This window comes from Doryrhamphus excisus, linkage group LG10 (genome assembly GCF_037039965.1).
Source record: "Doryrhamphus excisus strain RoL-2023G ecotype Guam linkage group LG10, RoL_Dexc_Guam_v1.1, whole genome shotgun sequence".
NCBI classification, from domain to species: domain Eukaryota; kingdom Metazoa; phylum Chordata; class Actinopteri; order Syngnathiformes; family Syngnathidae; genus Doryrhamphus; species Doryrhamphus excisus.
Genome location: NC_136366.1, coordinates 21,392,880 through 21,415,390, shown reverse-complemented (window position 1 = coordinate 21,415,390; position 22,511 = coordinate 21,392,880). Strand labels below are relative to the sequence as shown.

Below are 22,511 nucleotides of genomic sequence, written 5' to 3'. Positions count from 1 at the left end.
CACACTCACACAACAATTATATATTCCCTTTTGAATCTGTAAAGAATTGTACAAACATACAGTAAAGTCTCGTTATATCAATATTGTCGGGAGTCTGAAAAAATATCGATATAACCGGACTGTCGATATATCCGATCCTGCGCCGAACTGCATTAAAAGTGGGCAATAATGCACTCGACATTGTTCTATAGTATAGAACAATGTCAAGCAGCTTAAATCAATCTTTGCTTAAGGATTTCAATACCAAAAAAGAACACGGCGAACGGCTGCTTCCAGTCAACTTTATTTTTCACACTTCCACCACCAGAGCGCAGCACACACACCGATTCCCGCACTTCCTGGTTCACAGGTCATGCTCAACCCGCCCCACATAGCTGGCCAAAAGATATCTGAATACAACACATTAAATACATGTATTTGTACGCTTGTGTCTTCGTTGGAATAGGTGTGTATGCTATGTCAGTTGGTTCTTCTGTTGCAGGCATGTGTTTGGCCAGCTATGTGGGGCGGGTTGAGCATGACCTGTGAACCAGGAAGTGCGGGAATCGGTGTGTGTGCTGCTCTCTGGTGGTGAAAGTGTGAAAAATAAAGTTGACTGGAAGCAGCCGTTCGCCGTGTTCTTTTTTGGTATTGAAATCCTTAAGCAAAGATTGATTTAAGCTGCTTTTGTATCGATATAAGCAGACCAAATTGGCTGGCGGGAGATGAAAAGGGCATTGTAGTAACCGGATTATCATAATAACCGTGTATCGTACTAACGGAGCTAATTATATCATAAAAGACTAGAAATTTTAATATCGTAATAAGCAGTACTTTGATATAACCGATATCGATATAACGAGACTTTACTGTACTGCGTGTGTATGTGCTCATAGTCTTTGTTTGAAAGACTGGAAGTGCATATACTGCACCGGGTCATGTGGTTGAAACCCAGCAATAGGACGACAAAACGAAGAAAAATGCCCCAAAATGGAATTACAGTCACGTTAAAACAACAATAAGAAAATGGGTTAAAGTGAATATGTGCCAAGTAGAAGTGTCTAAAGCTAGTGCTCACAGTCACTGTGTTGTTGGTTGTTTGGTTGAATCGGCATTGGAGCATCTCATTGGAAACTCTAAATTGTCCATATGTGTGAAAGTAAGTGTGAATGGTTGATGATTCATTGCTGGTGACCAGTCCTGATGGATGGCAGCCATGTCAGACCATTTAGACTTGCTTTCTCCTCAAAGCGCACCTACTTATGTGCAGGTTTTATCCACTTCTGATGTATGCTGAGGCTCAGCATCTTGCTCGCAGATAAGGTTCCATATTAACAGTCAGCCTCAATATCAGCATTTGTGTTCATCGTGTTTTGATGCATCCGTTCCAGAATTCGATGTATACTGCTGAAGCTCGGCCGATCCGAGGGGTGTGTGCTCCAACAAAGCCTCATGAGATTATAGAGCTCCAAAGGGCAGTTCTCCGGACAGGAAAGGATATGACCGTCCCTCACATAGTAGATGACTTCCTCATGACCCATACCGTAGTACGGCTGCATGCCGTGGGAGAAGATCTCCCATAACACCACGCCATACGCCCAAACATCGGATTCAGTGGTGTAGCGGTTATAGAAAATGGACTCCGGCGGCATCCAGCGGATGGGTATGGCATCGTTCTCATTGGCTTTGTAGTAGTCGGCTGAGTATATGTTTCTGGAGAGGCCGAAGTCTGCGATCTTCACCACCATTTCCTCCCCAACCAGGCAGTTTCGCGTCGCAAGGTCTCGGTGGACAAATTTGCGTTCAGATAAGTAGGCCATACCGGCTGCAATCTGCTTGGACACTGACAGCTGCTCTGTGCAAGAGAGAGCTCCTGCTTCCATCTCTGAGGAAAAACTGCGACCAGACAGGCTGGCGCGGCTGAGGGTTCGCACGGATCGTGTTGGAGAGCGACGACGCAGGAACTCATTCAAGTCACCGTGGGCCATGTACTCGAACATCAAGCACATGGGCTTGCCCACTGCGCATACACCTGGAGGATGAAAGCACATAACCGTTTTTAGTCCGCCACCATTTCTCACCACATGGGTTTGCAGGGATAAACAGACGTAAAGACATTAGTGACGTCATTCATCTCAGTGACTCCAGTTATTTTTTCATCTACACTACATTGTAGAATGAGTTCATTCATGGGGGAAAGGAGTATATAAACATCCAACCGAGACATAAACACAGACAAAGCCATCTGTGATGTGTGCACACTCACAAATAAACTCCAGCACATAGTGGAGCTACAGTTTCACATTAATAGCTCAGTGATGTAACTGTAGCCCAACTCTAAATCAACCTTGTGTTCTTCTGGGCCGCCAGTCTTTGCTCACAGGAAATGTGGACATTTAAAAGGAATTTCTGAAAGCGGTTGAAATCCAGTACGTATATCTAATGTACGAAGGTGACGAGAAGGTGGTCCATCAACAATCTATTGTGGAAACAAAACATGCTACTTTTTGCCAAAATTGCACAACTATCCTTGAGTATGTTAAAGGATCTGCTCCTATGAAAGCGACAACAAAAACTAAGCATTGTTGTTTTTAAATTACTGTTATGGGCTGCACGGCAGGCCAGTGGTTAGCTCGGAGACCTGAGTTCAATTCCACCCTGTGCCATCTGTGTGGAGTTTGCATGTTCTCCCCGTGCATGCGTGGGTTTTCTCCGGGTACTCCGGTTTCCTCCCACATTCCAAAAACATGCTAGGTTAATTAGCGACTCCAAATTGTCCATAGGTATGAATGTGAGTGTGAATGGTTGTTTGTCTATATGTGCCCTGTGATTGGCTGGCAACCAGTCCAGGGTGTACCCCGCCTCTTGCCCCAAGACAGCTGGGATAGGCTCCAGCACCCCCGCGAATGAATGAATGAATGTTACTGATACATACAGTGTTTATACCCCCCCCCCATCCTTCTACCATGCGGATCCGTGCTGTTTATTTTCCAGTTTCAGCAGACACACATTCTCGCTTACCTAGGAGTCGAACAATGTTTGTGTGGTCAAATTCGGCCATGAGGGCCGCCTCTCGCTGGAAATCATTCTGCATGTCAGCCGATGCTTCCTCCTTGAGCATCTTGACTGCCACCATTGTGAAAGGATCTATCGGCAGCAAGCCTGGCGCTCTGCAAGACACGTGCCGTATGTTCACCCCAACGTTCAAGCATGGATTTTGCATGCATTCATCTGCATGAAAACCTTTTTTAAAGTATGTATTCATAATGCAGAAAGTGAAGTATGTGAAGACCCCTCTGGTCTATTTGCAGCTCTGTATATGATTTGTGTGCATATGTTGTGCGTATTTGTGCACTATATATAGGGAAATCCATGTATCATGCAGGCATTTGTGTTGAAGCTTGATCTTAATCTTGTTTTTTCCTGCCTGTGTGTGTGAGGGAAGAAATGCTCATAACAGAATATGAGGGGGCTTACATCTAGCGGAGGATTTTGATTGATTGCGGTTAAAAAAAAATTAAGCCAAGATTCAAGGTCAGTGAATGCGTTACGTTCCCTGGGGTGTCAATTTCCTGCACCATTCCCGTTTCCAGTTTTGGGATTACCAGAAGGTATGAAAGATATCTGACTACAGACTACTATGTTCAGTCATTGTAATATTTTGACTTTATTTGTGTAAAATTAATTTTAAAAATTCCAACTGGCCCTAGGCTGCATTTTGAACACCACTGGTTTATATTATGTCTAATTCATGTCTTAAATGACTTATTTACTTTTAATAAATTGGTTAATAGGAATGGAAAGGTGACTATAGGGGTGTTATTTCATGTCTAGACGGCTCTAATTCTCAACAGGTTTTCTATGCTCTAACTACTAAAAAAGGAATACTATTTGGCGAAAAATTCATTTATCACGGCCGGGTTCTGGAACCAATTAACAGTGATAAAAGAAGGATTATTGTACTGATATGACTGAAATGAATACTATTTTAGAAAATGGATGACTGAGGATTGTTTCTTTTGTCGGAGGGAAAAATCTGGCCTGGATTCAGTGTAGGCTGAATGTGACACCTCTCCTAGAGACGTGTGAATGACGCAGCCACTCTCAGCGAGTTCCTCCTAGCTGATTCTGTTTTGCCCTCAACAGAACATTTGACAACTGAGACTGACTTGTCCGAATTCGGCACTTGTTTCTTCTTTGTTTTTGATACATCTTATCTCCTCGAAGGGCGCTGATGGATCTGAAGCCTTGTCAGTTTACAGCTTGACAATAACAACAAGGATTTCCATTACTGCGTACTATTTATGTAGTGCTTTTGTCACTATCGCCCTTGTTTTCATCCATTTATCTCACTTTTATTGTCCAAATCTTACCTTGCTTGGAAAACTCTGCCAAAGGCTCCCTCTCCAATATCGCGAACATATTGGATATTATTCCTGGGATATTCTAGTGCGAGCAGCTTGGAGTTCAGAAGCAAGGGAACCCGTTGGTACATGGGGTTGGGGTGCAGACGGTCCAGCAGGAGCTCTGAAGGAAGAGCAGTCATAGTCGGGGTCTCCATTGCTCTGTATGTAGAAAGGTATTGTTAGGAACGTGATGAAAAACTCAGCATCACATGCGCTTTTACCGCTTGTGTTGTCTCCACTGTTTCCTGTGACGCCGGCATGCCAGGATTATGATGCTGAGGATGGCGGCAGTGGCGAGCAAAGCCAGGACAATAACAATGACAGACATGGAGTACGCTGGCGATGATGCCGTTATGGACGGGAAACGAGGTGGTTGACGAGGGCCTGGTGGTTCTGGCTTAAGCACGGATGCAAAGCCTGCCCAGAGATGAGTAGTCAGCAATTCCTTGCTTCTGTAACACTCATCTTTAATGACGAATCCTGAGAATTTATAGGAATTTACCTGATCCTGTACCGGCCTGCCCACACTGCCGTACAGCGCAGTATTCCCAGCGGATATTGGGATTGGAGGTGTAACACCACGGCTTGTCGCTGATTCCTCCTGGGTTCCTGCAGTGATTTTCTGAGTTTTTTAACTCCGGAATGGCATCCACAGACAGGCGGTGCTGATGAGGAACCTATAGGGAAAGGATGCAGTATGCACAATTCATTTAGGACAGGAAAGGATGCACTTTTGTAAAGCAACACATGTAGATGTGCTAAAAAGTTAAATAAGTCGTGCTTATATGGTATTGTGATGCTTAATGTAAAAATATATTAACACTTTTTTTGTGGAATATTAGTGAGGATCCTGTGTGGGTTGCCTCGTGACAGTTTGTTTGTGTCTGGGCTTTAGTTTCCGTTTTTGACACCCTTATTTTGTATGGAACTTCCTACTTTGCCCTGACTTCCTTTGTTGCCCCAATCATCCACACCTGTCCCTAATTTGTGTTGGTATTTACTTCAGGTGTGTGCTTCTCCCCGTGTGGGATTATTGTCGTTTGTCCGTCTGCTCCCTGAGTTGCTTTTCCTTCTGCTGCGTTTATTGCTAAAAATATACATTTACCTGAGTGAAGAGTGAATAGCCCACCCAAACAATGCACAAATAATGTAAATCAATTACTAGCCTGAGGCTAAGAGCACCCAATAAGCCTGTGATGGAATGATACAGCTGCTGCCCTTTGAGGGTGATGGGGGATGAGGGCTACGGTCATCTGTGTGAATGATTGATGTTGTATATGAATAAGCACCGCAGCCATTACAAATATTATGCTTGTTTGGTCTAACACAGAACAATACCTATAAAATATTTGCAGGACTGCACTACGTCAGATTGAGAAGTGTCAGTGATCCCATGTGTGCAAGTGGTGCAATCACGCTCAGATGGCCCTCGTGGGGAAGCCTTCAAGTAGACATCATTCAAATCGTAGAGTTGTTATGCTTTTGTGAGGCTTTGAAAGCATGAGTGCATGCCACGGATGTAAACGGTATAGTATATATTATCATGACGACAATCCCACTTGGTCTCCATTCATAGACTGGATCGTTATAAACTTTCACTGTTGATGATTATGTCATTGCTTAAGGAGCTTTTAACTGGAATGGAAATATGATGGCGTCTCAGAGTGTGTATTCACTGCACGTATATGTGTGTACAGTACATGGGATGCACAATAAAAGTGTGGGTTTGCCAGTAAATGAACATCTGTGTTGGTGATTTGTGTGTGAAAGCTAATTGCTTCCAGAGTCAGGATGTGACACAGCAAGCCCCTCCTTCTCTGCTGACCCGGCAAAAACACACACATACACACAAACCGTGCAGGAGAGCAGTACACGTTCACCCTAATGCAACCTTTTTAGTGAGCAGCCATAAAAGCATAAATGGGTTTCAGACCTCTGGGAGTGGTTTAGTGTTTGTGTATGACACATTTTTATGTCCATCTCTTCAGAGAAAAAGCCACAAACGTGTGATAGAAAGCATAGAAAGGACTGAAGTAAATTCGGTTGACACACGCAGAGGGGGTACCTGTTGTTTCCACGGCTGACACGGTGTCCCAGACCTTGTCACATTCATGTCACCCTGGTAAAAGCGGCCTCTGTCATTGTAACATGTTGCTGTTGGTACCAAACACAAAGGTTGTGAGATTAATGCTTCATTTTTTTGGAATGATGATCATGCTTAGGGATGAGTATCGACACTCTGAAGCAACGCTGAAGTTACCGTCCCAATCGCCAGGCTTTGATTCCATTTAAGGTGGTATTAACCTAATATGCAGTTCAACTGTTTGTACACTGATTGTCTTAGAGAAGACATTACCCACTATGGGGTGTATCAAAAACGGAGTTATAATTTCATGAAATATGTTGATATGGACCTCATCCCTTGGTTCATACCAAAATTGATTTCATAATTACGTGCATGAATTTTTCCAAAGGTTGGTTTTGCCGGAAATTGTTTCATTGATGGTCCCTGTTACCGTACTGATGGGACCAAAGACTAGAAGAGTGAAGAGCGCTAATCTAGCATCCTAAATGCTAGAGCCTAGTCCAAGGGTGGGCAAATATTTTGTATTGCGTGGGCTGAGTTAACAAAACTGTCCGGGGGGGTCCAGAACATATATTTAACACACACACACTATTTTATGCTTATAATTCATTCATTCATTTTCTACCGCTTATCCTCACAAGGGTTGCGAAGGGTGCTGTCGCCTACCCCAGCTGTCTTCGGGCGAGAGGCGCCAGCCAATCCCAGGGCACATATAGACAAACAACCATTCACACTCACATTCATACCTATGGACAATTTGGAGTCGCCAATTAACCTAGCATGTTTTTGGAATGTGGGAGGAAACCGGAGTACCAGTACACAGAGATGGCAAGGGTGGACTCGAACTCGGGTCTTCTAGCTGTTAGGCTAGGAGCTGCTTTTGTATCGATATAAGCAGACCAAATTGGCTGGCGGGAGATGAAAAGGGCATCCTAGTAACCGGATTATCATAATAACCGGGTATCGTACTAACGGAACTAATTATATCATAAAAGACTAGAAATTTGCCGGGAAATGAAAATAGTATCGTAATAAGTAGTAATTCGTTATAACCAATATCGATATAACGAGACTTTACTGTATGTCATTTAGTTTGCCCACCCGTGTCCTAGTCTGATTATTACTACAGGTTTTTGGCACCAGTATCAGTAATATTTCAACGATACACAACCCTGATCATGTCAGTGGGTTCATAATTATCACATAATGTCCAGACTCACTTGTCACTTGATCTGTCTTGATATCTGAAATAGAGAAAAGATGGATCATCTTGAATCATACAGCAGGAAACAAGAAATGTGACCACAGTTGTGGAATTGTGGAAAGTTGCCAATCAACTGTACTTGTAAGTCAACAGAACCAGCTACACATGAAACAATGTTTTGGTGAGAACTTACCCACAAAAGGGACGTGAGTGCAAGCTTCAGGGTCTGAATGGAGACTAGGTAAAGTTAGACATTTGGGCAACAGCAAACTGGGAGCATTCGAGTCCTGGACAGAACCGAACAGGCCAGGTTGGACGGGCATGCTGCCTTCCAGTATCAACCACTCTTTATGACAGTACAGCTCCTTGACTGCAAGGCAATGCTCCCTGGTAAAGGACAACAAAAGTTCATTATGTATTGCCATTGTCATTCCACTGTATGGCCTAAAGTCCCATCGAGCAAATCCAGGATGGAGCTCTGTTACTGACCACTGAGTAGGATTTCTACTTATGTGTGTTATTTTCTCTTATTATGTCTACCACATTGGATAATATGAGTTTAAATGTGACTATAGGGGTGTTATTTGATGTCTAGAGGGCTCTAATGATGATAAAAAGAATGTAAACAGGTTATGTTATCTTAACAGCTTTATTAAATTGTACATTTGTTATTTATGTGATTTTTATACATTTATTTTGATTTTTTAACACTAGGTTACCTGCAGACAGGTTTCGGTGCAGGTCCCAACCCGGATGGGTTACAGTCAGGGAAGGAGGCATGGCACAAAAGGGAACGTACTGCAGGGCCACACAGCATACCGAGTCCTTCTAACTCGGTCCACCAGCTCTGAACGAGGTACTCTTGCATGTCTTCGGGGTCAGAAACCGAGGTATTGAAGAAAACCAGTGAATCTTCTCGTAAAATGGTGCGGCACACATCTCCGCGATATGCACTGCAGAAGCCTGCAACACCCTTGTAGAGCCTGCTGGGGAATAGGAGGGAAATGTCTGCATCATCTATCTTAAGGTGCAGTCTTTGGTTCAGATTCAGAAAGCTTTGCATTGTGAGTAAAGATTACACAGAAATGTAGTATATTCTCCGTCAGAATGGCTGGGATTTGCATTCATTTTAGATCTGATGACCTTCCGAATGGCCTGCCTGGACAGTTTTTCCACCGTTTCCTGTCATCCTGTATATACAGTGACTCTTACAAACTCCAGATGTTGCCTCCTGGGGAGGCTGGAGAATTGGTTAAATCATTAAATCAAAACGTCAATGTAGAAGTAACACGTAAATCTACCAAATCCCACCATGACCGTTATCGCTCTAATTTCTTTCTCATGACTTTCTCTGCGTCGACATCCGGTGTCCAGATGTGGCAAGCAGACCTGGACTTCTCTCATCCTTTGAGACTTCCTACCACAATGCCACTCTCTGGTTCAAAAACTCAGCAGGCAGCAGTACGAAACAGCCATAGACCGACCATAGATGCATGTATTCATGCAATGGATGCGACTATTGAGGAGCACGCCGCATCAGCTAATAGTCTCAGAACATTTCTTTTCACCCTCATTTTCCACAGATTCACAGTCCACATGTGGTAACTGTGGTCATGTTGAGGTTTAACAGTTCACAGTCAACTCGCACCATATGGTTGACTGCAGGAACGACTCCCTGCATGTCAAAATGCCAGCATCAGTGATTTGGATGGAATTTTTCAGGAATTGTCCGAAATGAGATATGGAAGAACTGATTAATTTTGGGTGAGATCACTGCCTGGATGCGGGAATGTTTTAAAGGATTCTTTTGGCATTTGTGAATAAAACTCCTACACCGTCTTAATTGCATTTGCATTATTTGTTCTAAGAAAAATCGATTAGGGCGAGTGATTAGAACGCAGGCCACACAGCTAGGAGGCCTGAGTTCAATTCCACCCTCGGCCATCTCTGTGTGGAGTTTGCATGTTCTCCCCATGCATGTGTGGGTTTTCTCCGGGTACTCCGGTTTCCTCCCACATTCCAAAAACATGCTAGGTTAATTAGCCACTCCAAATTGTCCATAGGTATGAATGTGAGTGTGAATGGTTGTTTGTCTATATGTGCCCTGGGATTGGCTGTACCCCGCCTCTTGCCCCAGGACAGCTGGGATAGGCTCCAGTACCCCGTGATCCTCGTGAGAATAAGCGGTAAAAAATTAATTAATAAATGAAATATCAATTAGGATTTGGTACAACCCAGTTTTCGATGGACCATTTGGCATGGATTCATTCCAAAAACGGAGGTACCAGCGGACAGTTGTTCATCTGGACATGCCCAAGTATCCTTGAGGAATACCCAGTATTTAACCTCTGATAATGGACCTAATCCCCAGAGTAAATTTAGCCACTGTGGACTGTAAGGGATTAACACACAGAAAGAGTTGCAGTCCAGACCTTCGCAATGACTTACCTCCATTCTATGGGGAAGTGACAATATCCAGAAGATGTTGGTTGAAGGAGAACCAGCAGGACGAGGCAGGAGAAGAAAGAGAGCAGAGGCATAGCATTTGGTCTCGCTTGGTAGAGAAAATCAAACATGATGCTCGTCTAACCATCTCCTAGCTCGCTGTGAAGGAACTGAAGTACCAGGAAGTGAATGACCAGTGTGTGTGTGTGTGTGGTCAGTGTGTGTTTTCTTGGTGGTGACTGCGGGGGAGTTGAAAAGAAACAAATGTGGCAGACACAAAAAAAACCAGCTGAAGCCACACAAAGCACTGACTGGCAGCTAACATAACATAAGAGTCACAAGTAGGGCACTGTTCTTGTCCGTCCGACCACAAGTAGAGAATGAATTCCTCACCTTCGACGGTGACTCTTGCGGTGGCTTTGACGGTGTTCGCTCCCGCACTGTGTCTGTTGGACGCCAAGCACGTGTACAGGGCCGGTTTATTCACCGTCACCTTCAGAACAGACAGAATCACCTCCCCCACTAAGGTCTCATCCACTGAGGCTCCGGAAATCTTTAAGGGGAGATTGAAACACAGTAGCAGATTATTTCCAATTGTGGTAATATCTTAATAATTCAACATCATTAATCCATCCTGTCATAAAAGGTTGGAAATGCAAAGAATCTCCCAAACGTCCAGTTATTTAATTGGGTGTAAAGTAGGCATGGGGAGATTATTTTTATCATTACAGGTGTTAAGTTGATAAAACGCAAAGTGCATTACTGTAACCCTCTGCGTGAACATTTACAACATGATAAAAATGTATGGTATTCATGGCACGCTTACCTAGTCTAATCAAATGTGTGCTGTCTATAGTTACTCTAATCGAAATGCCGTGTGTGTGTGTGTGTCTCGGTATGACAGCGAGATGTGTATGGTATGGTTTATTTGTGTCAGACAAGCTGTTACATTTGCACAAGTCAACATGTCTGAAAAGGGGCCGCACGGTGATGCTCCAAGTGCCGGGAATTTTTTCCCCCCGTGCTTTGTTGGCAGCATAGATGTTTATACCTTTCAGCATGTTCCTCCTGGATAGCCTTGTTAAAATAAATGAAATCGGAACGCTGCCAGGAAATATTTTAGTCACCACACACACACAGCCTATTTACAAGCATTACAGGCATGTAATAATTTACTTACAAGCACCCTATTAAGTACGCAGACATTGTAATGTCAGTGTCTGCCCACGGTGTCTGTTGGTTTGCTGGTAAAAATCATTTTAAGTCACATTTTATAAAGAAACTAAAATGTCCATACTCACAAGAACTATTTCTTCTCTCCATTTCCAAACATACCAAAGCATTGATTTTAGTGGGACTCGTTAACAAGATACACATGTAGACTTGTCCCACAGCAAATTATGACTTTTACGATGTTTTTGTTGTTATTTTACACAAAAACGCCTCGTTCTGTCTCCCCATAGACAGTTGCATGTGTTTTTCAAGCAGTTTACGTTTGCAACAAACCACCCCGGTGACGTTAGACCATAATCATACTTATCATACATATCATTAGACGTGATGCTTGCATAAATCATCTGAGCATCCAGCTCTCTGACTCCTCGGGAAATCTAAAACAGTTAACAATTCAGATCAAAATTGGACACGATTATGAAAAGGAATCATTAGCTCTGATGTGTTCTGGCAAAATAAACATATATACGGTCTATAGCAGGGGTGCTCACACTTTTTCAGCATGCGAGCTACTTTTAAAATGACCAAGTCACAATGATCTACCCACTACAAAAATGCAAAACATCTATTTATTTTCAAATGTATTGAGGATTATTTGTACGTACAATGTATGTTGATGTACCTTACATAACCAAATGAGCCAATATTGCAAAACACACATAATTAACTATTAACATTTTTTCTAATTACCTGAGTTTACTTTGATGACTTGCACTGAATTGAATCAGCCAGGGATGCATAGTCCGGACAGTAGCTGCTGATAGCCAGGTTAGCCAGGTTAGCCAGGTTAGCCAGGTTAGCCAGGTTAGCAAGGTTAGCCAGGTTAGCCAGGTTAGCAAGGTTAGCCAGGTTAGCCAGGTTAGCCAGGTTAGCCAGGTTAGCCAGGCAAACGCACTTCGAAAAAGACATTGTGAAAAAAAAAGTCCACCTCCCATTCCGTATGGAAGTGATATGTTTTTGCCTTTTTACTTGGTCCAGCTACTTCACTCATTTTAGTGACCGTAAACTTTAGCGAGGGCTTCAAATCTGACGCAATTCGCCGACTAGCTTAGCACTTTGCATCGTTGTTTACGCATGAGCGGTGACCTAAAGGTCAAAATTCAGTTGTCATCTGATTGGTTGTCCTGTATGTCAATCAAGTAACGGGGATGGATGATAGGCTGACATCGTAAGTTCTGCTGCACTTAGAGACGTTGTTTGATTCGATTGGTCACCCGAAGGGCAACATTCAGTCGTCATCTGAATGGCTGCCCTGTATATCAATCAAGTGACGGCATTGATGCTAGGATGATATTTTTTTTATGTCACGCCGCTTTTTTATGTCGACTTAATGAGCACCCCTGGTCTATAGGGATCACAATATACTGTGCAAATCCACCTACCAGCGTGGGAGGTGAGTGGACAGTATCATCTGTCATATGTATGGAAAGGAATTGGCACTTGGACACCGACGCCTTTTGGTGATTCACAGCGAGCAGAGTGTCACATGCAATTTGGTCAGCCTCCAAAATAAAACGCCCTTGTGCGGTCTTTCGTCACAGTACACGAAAAAGTCAAACCACAATGTCAGGGTCCATCAATGATGTACGGTGGGAATGTTCCACCGTGTGTATTGCGTTGGAGATTTACTTAATTACCATTAACAAGTTTAGAACTCAAAATCATCAATATAAAATCCCATTTTAAAAAGCCAGCATTAGAATCAGCAGACATTTCACTGCATTCATCTGAATTTCTATCCAGTTCACTCACACTATTTCCATTTTCCAACCAGGTGATGGTGGGGATCGGATTTCCAGTGGCATTACACTCCAGAGATATTTGGCTGCCGTATGCCACTCTCTTCTCCTTGGGAACTCTGAGGATTCGTGCCGGAGCTGCACATGTCACAGACCACACACAGATGAGTCGAGACACATTTGAGCACAGTTGAAGTACAGTGTTTGCAGCTATTCATCCACTACATGCAGATATGGAAACCTTTAAGACACGCAGGCTGGACTACCTAGTTTTTGGCATCCTTGACTACTCGAGACTAAACAGCCCTTCTATCTGTTATTTGCTGCTAATTGCAGCTCTGCTCAGAGACAGTAGAAGAAGATACCCAGCCCTAACATCTGCAACAAATATCTTTGTATGTTCGTGTATGCCTCGTACGTCTCCATCTGAGCAACGGTATTTCTAATCTTTTGCATTAACCTTGGGTGTTACTTTTAATGTTCCGAAACACTTAAAATCCCATAAAGACAGATATCACACACAATCATGTGGATTAGTTATAGTTAGTTAGAAGATCTGGCTTCCAATCCAACTTCTTTCCCATATTCCCAAAACATGCACGTTAGGTAAATTGCTGCCTTGCACGTGACTAGTCCAGCAAATGGGATTCAAACAACAGAGCGGAAAATGTGTATGCGTGCGCTGTCCTCATGTGTGGAAATCGTTCATTTCGGAAAAAGTTATTATAATGTTCCTAAGATAATACAGTAATAATAATCATAAAAATTAAATGTGAGAGGAATATTATGAGAATTATGAGGGCAAAACACACAATGCTATGAAAAGGAACATGCACTACCATGGAAATAAAGTCATATTTTTGCCCCAAAATAATCACATAACACAATGAGTGTGCTACATGTTCCACACGTTATTAAGTCAAACAGATTAACGATTAACCATCAAACATACTGTACACGCTGTTATTGTTTAAATGACTTTATTCTTGCAAAATTAGCTAATTTATGCTGTTGTATTTTTATTTTTTTTTATGTTTTCTTTCTAAAACATGAGCCGGGACCCGGGCCACAGTATGGACACCACTGGGGTGGAACAAAGCAATCTGGGTGGACTTGACCGTCCTAAAAGGGCCAGTCTGATGAGTCGTATGTGGTTTAGTTCCACATTTTTTTGGGGGGGGTTGCTGATTTTTTGCATTCAGTTTTGGAAGTGGTCATGATCAATCACTTTCACATGCATGACAAAGTTAGCGTATTCATTGTGTTCATGAATATGGATTTCTAGTTGATGTATAGCGAAAGAAAGCAAGGGCTAGGATACTTACCCTGTACTTCAATGGTGACGGGCTTAGAAAATGCCAAACCAAAGCTATTTCTGGCCACACAGCGATACTGGCCTGCATCATCCTTCTGAATGTTGTTGATCTTCAGTGCACCGTAGTCGAGAATGTTGACCCGGTCACTGACCTGTGAGAGGTTTGACTGTTTGCTAGGAATCATTTCAAAACAAAGACAAAACCAGATCACAGGTTGGGAATCTTCATTTCTACCTTAATAAGCTCATCATCTTTGAGCCAAGTGACTTCTGGTTTAGGATTTCCGAGAGTAACACATGGCAACACTGCTTTGGACTCCACCAGAAGGGTTACATTAGTTGGATGACGCTTGATCTGTGGTTCTGTACAAAGACGGACAAGAGTTAAGACAGTGTTGGGGTTATTTACTTCAGTGCTACTTAGTCTTTTATGATCAGGATGAGTTTGGACAGGTTGTACGGGTTTGACACGAAACAGACATACTCATTTTTAACTGCAGCGCTCCACAGCTCTTGGCTGGCTCGCCAATACCGTTACTGGCGAGACAGCAGTACTCTCCATTGTCTGTCTCTCTGACGTGGGGGATGATTAACATCTGTCCCTGCTCTCTCGTCAGGTAGCGATGGTCGTAGTACCTAGTGGGACCCAGCAGTCCTTCACTCCTTGATTGAAACTTAACACAACATTGTGCGGTGCTAACACGGAGCATTGAAAGCAGGCCGGGAAAATGGCCCCCGCCAGAGACACTTAAAGAAGCTATAGAGGCTGACTTACATAATTGGTTGGTTATTCTTGGTCCATGCGATGTCAGCAGAGGGTCGGGATTCTACCTCACAGATGAAGGTTGCATTGTGATCCAGTAGTACGTCCACCGTCTCCAACAACGTAATAATACGCGGTGCTGGAAAGTACGTTTCCAGAATTATTATACAATAATATGAACACAATAATAATGTTCTTAAGGGTCATTGCATCAATAACACATCAATGCTTGTGTGAGTGTGTGAGTGCTGTCTTATTTATGTCTTAAACAGGTGTTATATATCACCTATATTTGGTAATAGGGGTATAAAGGTGACTATAGGGGTGTTATTTAATGTGTAGAGGGCTCTAATAATGCCTCTAATATGTCCTGTGGGAAACACAAGTTACAAAGAGGTGCATCTCAGTAAATGGTCAAAAGTTGTTTTTTGCACCATATTCTCATTTATTGCGATGCACCTTCATACAGTAAATATTACATGAGGTGAGATAAATATAGAGTATACAGAAGTAAAGAGAAAGTCCAATGTTTGCAGTGAGGCGGTTATTTTTATTCTGCAGAATATATATAAAGACATCAAGAACAACACAGTCAGTGGTAGCAGATGAATGAAACGTCATCTACGTCCATCTGATTGGAGACATCAGGATTGTATTAAACTTTGGGTGAACCGAGAGGAAGAGGCAAAATAAAAAAACCAGAGGGTAGAATTAAAGAAAACAGAAGGCGAAGAGGAAGGAAAAAGGATATATGATTTCTATTGTCTCTTGTGACAAAACAGATTTTCCAATAATATACTCTAGCTATGATGCGTGACTGAAAGAGAGCTACTGGAAATGAAAAGCTAACATCAGGTCAATTTGTGGATTTAAGCATTAAGATGTCATTTTAGCCGAGGTTAAAGTAAGGTGAGCGGTATCGCATCCGTATCTGTTAAGTAGGGTGGGGTGATCGATACAAACGGCAACAATATCAATGCCAAGGCTAGTATCAGTTTAATTTTTCCCATAATAAAAAATGTCACTCCAAATGATCCATTCTTAAAAGCCAAAAATGATTAAAAAATTTTTTTTACAATTATAGTTTAATATGCAGTTTTTGTAAGCTGGCTCATTGGATGCTAACAAGGAAGAGTGTTAACGGCATTATTAACGAGGGTAGGCGCTAACCATGGCAACATCAGTTTTTCTAGAAAAATATACCTGTATCAGCAATACTGGCCTTGCATTTACACTGAAGCCTTGGTTAGGGCCGTTAATCCCATCCGGAAGGTCCAACTCAAACCAAAACGGACTTTTACCAAGGCAACTTTTTCCATAGAAAATAATGTAAATCCAATTAATCTCTTCCAGAAACCCCAAAATATATTGTTGATGCAAAAATAATCACAAATCAAATCAACTTTATTTGTAGAGCACTTTTCCTGCAGAGACATGCAACACAAAGTGCTTTACAGAATTAAAAACAATTACCACAATTAAAAAGAAAAACAATTACAAAGAAAGCCCCTCCCTCCGACCCTCCATACTAGACACACACACACACACACACACACACACACACACAATCACACACAGTAGGGAGACATGGCATGGCACTGAGGATCAAGGAAACGCCACATTTGGGGCCGTCCACACTGGGAGGAGCCATCGGGGTACCAGCACCCGGGCCCCCCGACTCAGACGGATGGACCCCCACATTAAAGGGAGGAACCCCCAGCCGGTCGGGTCGAAGGGACCCAAGGATGGCACCCCCTCAGCAGACTCGACACAGCCCCCAGACTTTCTTAAGGTGATGAAAACCTATTTTTGTTATATTTTTGATATGTGGGATAAAGTTTAGCTCAGAGTCAAAAATCACGCCCAAATTTTTTACTGATTCGGCTGGTTTAAGATCCTGTAGTTTTGCTAAAAGTTTCTCTATAACTAAAACCTCAGTTTTGTCCTGGTTGAGCTGTAGGAAATTCTCTGCCATCCGTGACTTGATGTCTACAATGGAGTTAAAAAGGGCATCAAGTGGCCCTGAGTCATCAGGAGACACGGCGATGTATAGCTGCGTATCGTCAGCATAACTATGGAAGCTGATGCCGTGCTTCCTGATGACGTCCCCAAGGGGAAGCATGTACAGATTAAAAAGGAGTGGACCTAAGATTGAGCCTTGAGGAACCCCACATTCAATTTCATGGGTTCCTGAGGAACATGTATCCATACTTGCATAAAAGCATCGGTCTGTGAGATAAGAACAAAACCAGTTAAGAACAGTACCGGAGAGGCCGACGAGGTATCTGAGTCTATTTAATAAAATGTGATGGTCCACTGTATCAAAAGCAGAGCTTAGATCCAGTAGAACCAACACTGTGAGCTTTTTGTTATCTAAATTCCACCTGATGTTGTTGAAAATCTTTAAAAGTGCTGTCTCGGTACTGTGGTTCCTCCTAAAGCCAGACTGATGTTTCTCTAAAATGCTATTTCTGTTTAAAAAGTCATTAAGTTGGTAAAAAAATGTTGGTAAAAAACGGTAAGTTGGATACAGGTCGGTAATTATTAAGATTGTTGGGGTCTAAATTGCTCTTCTTCAGAAGGGGCTTCACCACCGCCGTTCATGATGTTTAAAAACTGCTCCTCAAAGAATCCATAAAGTGATTTTAAGAGTGATGTGGGAATTGGATCTAAAAGGCAGGTGACAAATGACAAATGAATGAACAATTTAATATTTAGCATCACTTTTATTAACTCCCTTTGCAACCAGCAACCATGAGGGTTGGCGTGGAGATTATGTTTGGAGGGCAATACCTTTTTTATTTTTTAGCTGTTACTGCACTCATGTGGCACAATGAATCTGTGCACACAGGTCTGTTAAAGACTTCTCCAACATGCCCAAAATGGATTTGGTATCAGTGTGTTTTGGTGGGAGTCAGACCGTCTGGAACAGATTAATAACAGGACCCACGTTCCCACAGTAGCTGTTTGTTTACAGGGCAAATGAATAGCCTTTCAGTTCTGTTTCTTTTTGATCTCTGTGTTCATTTGGCTGCAAACGTTGTTCCATATTTTGCTGCTGTCAAGCAGCACGGAGCTGATTGTTGTTTTCGTGGCAGACAATCAGATGTTAGCCTATGAGTAACTGCTTGTTGATTCCTCGCAAACATGCAAAACAGTTGATTTGTGTCAGGAAATAAAAGTTCAAAGCAACAATAAACTCACACTCGTTATGAATTAAACAATGACCCAAGCCAGCTCACTTCAGAGAAACAAGCTTTGTTTGTCTTCCAGCTCAACTGTGGAAAATGAGCCATCTAATATCATTACATTGCCTTTTACAGCGCTATCCAAAGAATATACAACTCAATCTAGAGGCCGATTATTACACTGAAGCGCAATAATTAATCCACATATGGCAGAATTGCTGCAAATGAAAAACAGAAGTCGTGATTTCATAGTGAAGAACTGTAAGCCTCATAAGCCGGGAATAAAAACGACCAACATCTGGCTCTGCAATGGCAGCGACTGTTGGCACTCATTCACTCAGAAGAGTGTTTATTTTCTTTTGGACATTATATTTAGTTTCAATTGGTTTCCAGGCAGGTTTTTATGTCCTTGTGGTATTTTCTTATGTACTTTGCAGACGTTTGATTTGTCTATTTGCCTGGCTCTGTACCTGACTCCTTCATTTGTGTCACAGTCTGTGATTAAACAGATTGTTTGCGACCTCGCTTTGTTAGCCTCACTTAGCTCGTCAGTGCAGTATGGCAAAAAAAAAGTAAAATACACTTGCATGCTCTGCAAAGCTCTGTTTTATCTTCCCTCAAGCCAAAATAACCTTGCAATCCTGAAGTGACTGTTTGAGTGCAGCTGAGTGCTCGACCCGGCCAGTGAATAAACGATATCCTTGTCAAGTGTGACAGAATTGACACCTGTTTTCTGAGTCATTGCATCTGTACTCGTAAAATACAAGTGTGCGCAGTGTCGGACGCACCGTATGTGCACTTTTAAAGTGAAGAAGAGTGTCTGTGTCACGGGTTCTGAAGGCATCATCAAAGTCAGACACTCTCTGCAGACAGTCTCTGACTTTTTACAGTGTTTGATTGATTGATTGAAAATAATACAAACTATGATATATTGCAACATTCCCCCGTGACCTCGTGAGGATAAGCGGTAAAAAAATGAATAGAATAATGAATGATATATATTGTAGTGTCGCTGGGAGTGCTTCCCAGCATGCCATGCGGCAAACAAGTTAAGTGTTTTTAGAGTTCCTCAAAGTAGAATGTTTACTCTACTTCCAAGTGTTGTAACTTTAAGCAACAAGATGTGCCATAACTTAACAAAAGATACTACTGGTACTGTCACGGTACGGCATGTCTGTGTTGCGGTGCGACCCCAGGATGCAGAGAGCAGGGCCCCGTTTCACAAAGCAGGTTTAGTGAAAACTCGGAGTATGTTAACCCTGAAATGAGGAAAACTCTGAGTTTTCCGTTTCAAAAAGGGAGGTAAGTCAAACCAGAGACAGAGGAGTAACTCCAGCCTGTTTCACAGAGAGAGGTAACTTAACCTCGGTGTCAGTTACTATGGCAACAGACTCTGTGAACATAACCTGGTTGGGACCGGGTTTTCTTCAATGGACCTCGAGTTTCTTTCTGTCTCCGCCCTCTTACGCTACACACGGTGTGATGCATTCATTGTCGCGCGTGTTTAAAGCCAGTTTGGTGGTTTTTCTTCAAGGTGTGCTGTGTGTCGCATTGTTTTTTGAACCATGGCGTCTCCGTTTGTAGAAGACCCTGTAGACGAAGAGGCAATACTACTCAGAAGAGAGCTCCGCATTCGTAGGGAAGTTATCCACAGGCCGAGATTGGACACGCTACCATTTCCAGATAATTTTCTTTTCCAACGGTACCGCTTCACTTCACCATCCATCACTTACATCCATAATCTCATCCGTCAGGACATTCAAAACATCACCAACCGTGGACGTCCACTGTCATCCACCCAGATTCTGTGTGTTGCTCTTCGGTTTTTTGCCAACGGAAGTTTTTTATATAATATAGGTGATGCAGAAAACATTAGCAAGGCCACCGTCTGCAGAGCTGTGAGAAAAGTGTTCCCAGCACTAAAAAGACGAATCAACTCCTTCGTTGTGTTCCCGGGACATACTAAACCAGTGAGGGTCATCAAGGAGGAATTCCACAGAATTGTATCGTATTATTGTAACAGATTATAAATCATATTCAGTTAATGACATGGTGCTGCAACCTCACACTGGGATTTGTCATTTTGATTTCTTTTAGGATTCCCTGGTGTGATAGGGTGCATCGATGGGACGCACATTCCCATCGTTGCTCCTTCAGAAAATGAAGGAGACTATGTGAACAGAAAATCCGTTCACAGCATCAATGTGCAGGTAGATTGAATGTCAGACTGCATCAAACTGCAAAAACTCAAAATCATACCAAGAATATTTGTCTTATTTCTCGTCAAAATGTCTAATTTCTGATCAAAACGAATCACACCTAAAAGTAAATTGTTTTTAGACAATGTTCACGTGTTTCAATCACATTTCACTTAAAAAAATAATTTGAAAAATCTGTCAGTGGAGCAAGTTTGTTATTTCTACTTATTTCAATTGAAAATGTGCGTGAAACAAGTGAAAATTGCCTGAAAACCAGTTACTTTTTATGTGGTGTCTTAAGTGTAAAGACATTTGATGAGAAATGTAGACCAACTACATGGTCACCCATGGTCAATCGAGGGACCGGGGCTCCATTGAGGAGGGCTTTTTAAAGTCGTGGTGCACGTGAGTGTTTTGTTACAACAATTGTTACTGGCAAAAGAAATGGAACTTATAGCAATGTGACCACACTTGATGATGCAAAACACACTTTGGAAACGTTCTGCATATGGAGCTTCCACTTACCTCTCTGTATCCCATTAGTCAAGGTGACCAAAAGCAACGGACAGAGGATCTTGGGAAGTGAAATGACTCCTATAATCGTCATCCTGGCTCCAGGAACCCAGGTTTTTATTCGTTCAACTCTTTCAAATGCGGATTATTCTCTCATACCTTCCAGTATTTTGACTTGGCCTGTTTCGTCAGAGGCGGCCATGCTCGACAACACTGAGCAACACTGAGCAACTCACTCTGTGTGTGTGTCTGTGTGTGTGTGTGTGTGCACTTTATGAGTGACAGTGCCAGCTGCCAGCCATCCTCACATGCAGTCACTCGGCTGAGTGACACTCAAAGCTCCAAATTCTCCAGTGTTGCAGAGTCCGACACTCACACATACATAAGCAAGCGTCAGTCGTAATTTAAAAACATGGAATACTATGAAGTATCACAATGTCCTCAAACAAACCACCAACATGGAAAATTAACTGGATTTACTTAATTTCAAAAGTGAAAGTTGCAATAAATACTACACATTGTGAAAACTTTATTTCGTAATATGCTAAGAATTTCTACATTTCAACAGGTACTATATAATATTTCTCAAAAGGCCTACTTGTTGTTATTATGCCCACTATATTGTGTTATTGTGAGTGTAACGGCAACTATAGGGCTCTAATAATGTAAAAAAATCGGATTTATATTGTTGTAATCAGGTTTTCTATGTTCTAACTATGATAATATTCATTTTATAAATGGGGAATCTTTTGTGGAAGGTCAGTTCACTGCAACAAACGAGGGATTGCTTTATATGTTATACTAGAAGTCATCCCTCAGGACATTTTCAACATATCTTAGTGCCCAGTGCATTTACCCAGAAAGAGAGTGAGACAAATGCCCCCATCGCCAAACATATGATCATGTATCGCCATATGACACACGTGTTGCCTTTGTGTCCACCTGTTGCTTGGAGCCTGTATGGCTGGATTTATTTTAGGAAAGGAATGGCACTTCATTTGCGTTTTATCCTTCCTGCTTCCGGTGCAGTAGCTATTGTTGTACCTTTGTGAGAGCCCAATTCCCAGCCACTGTGCTGTGACACATTAGTGTATCTTTGTCAGTGACGTATAGTGACAGGCAGAAGGTATCAAATTTCACCTGTGTCCACCAGCTGTCGTTTATAGTTTTTTTTTTACATTTTACTTGAATAATTACAGCATTTTGGCACGTTTGGTTGAAATATATGACTAACAACACTGGTCCTGTTGGTTTAAGACCTGTTGCCCAAGGGCAGTACAAAGCGCCAAAGTTGCATCCTTTCACTTTTTCACTGTGGCCCATATATTTATACAAAACACTTTTAAAACTTATCCACTAGATGGTGGTATACCACCGGACAGCATTGAACATGTTTTAAAAGTGTTTGCATCTAAGGCAACCATATGGTAGCAGAATATGAA

At 42.3% G+C, this 22,511-nt stretch overlaps 1 protein-coding gene across 1 annotated transcript; it reads right to left on the bottom strand.

Annotated features, from left to right (window-relative positions):
* Positions 1-609: 609 nt before the first annotated feature.
* On the bottom strand, positions 610-21,258 carry musk (muscle, skeletal, receptor tyrosine kinase). Its single transcript, XM_058064850.2, has 17 exons — positions 21,082-21,258; positions 15,183-15,309; positions 14,892-15,043; positions 14,643-14,770; positions 14,418-14,559; positions 13,106-13,230; positions 10,514-10,673; positions 10,124-10,130; positions 8,395-8,658; positions 7,869-8,062; positions 7,692-7,715; positions 6,451-6,539; positions 4,888-5,062; positions 4,607-4,802; positions 4,353-4,544; positions 3,001-3,149; positions 610-2,011 (listed from the first exon to the last, which is right to left on the bottom strand). The coding sequence occupies exons 1-17, from the start codon at positions 21,161-21,163 to the stop codon at positions 1,311-1,313; spliced, it is 2,907 nt and encodes a 968-aa protein (XP_057920833.2). The 5' UTR covers positions 21,164-21,258; the 3' UTR covers positions 610-1,310.
* Between the last annotated feature and the right edge of the window lie 1,253 nt (positions 21,259-22,511).

Bases quoted from the DNA above. Each gene is read 5' to 3' on its own strand.
- musk (XM_058064850.2), bottom strand. From the start codon at position 21,163: ATGACGATTATAGGAGTCATTTCACTTCCCAAGATCCTCTGTCCGTTG. The intron at 7,716-7,868 runs GTAAGTTCTCAC...TCTCTATTTCAG, and splicing joins CACTCACGTCCCTTTTGTGG to ATATCAAGACAGATCAAGTG. The intron at 6,540-7,691 runs GTGAGTCTGGAC...TGGTACCAACAG, and splicing joins CAAGACAGATCAAGTGACAA to CAACATGTTACAATGACAGA.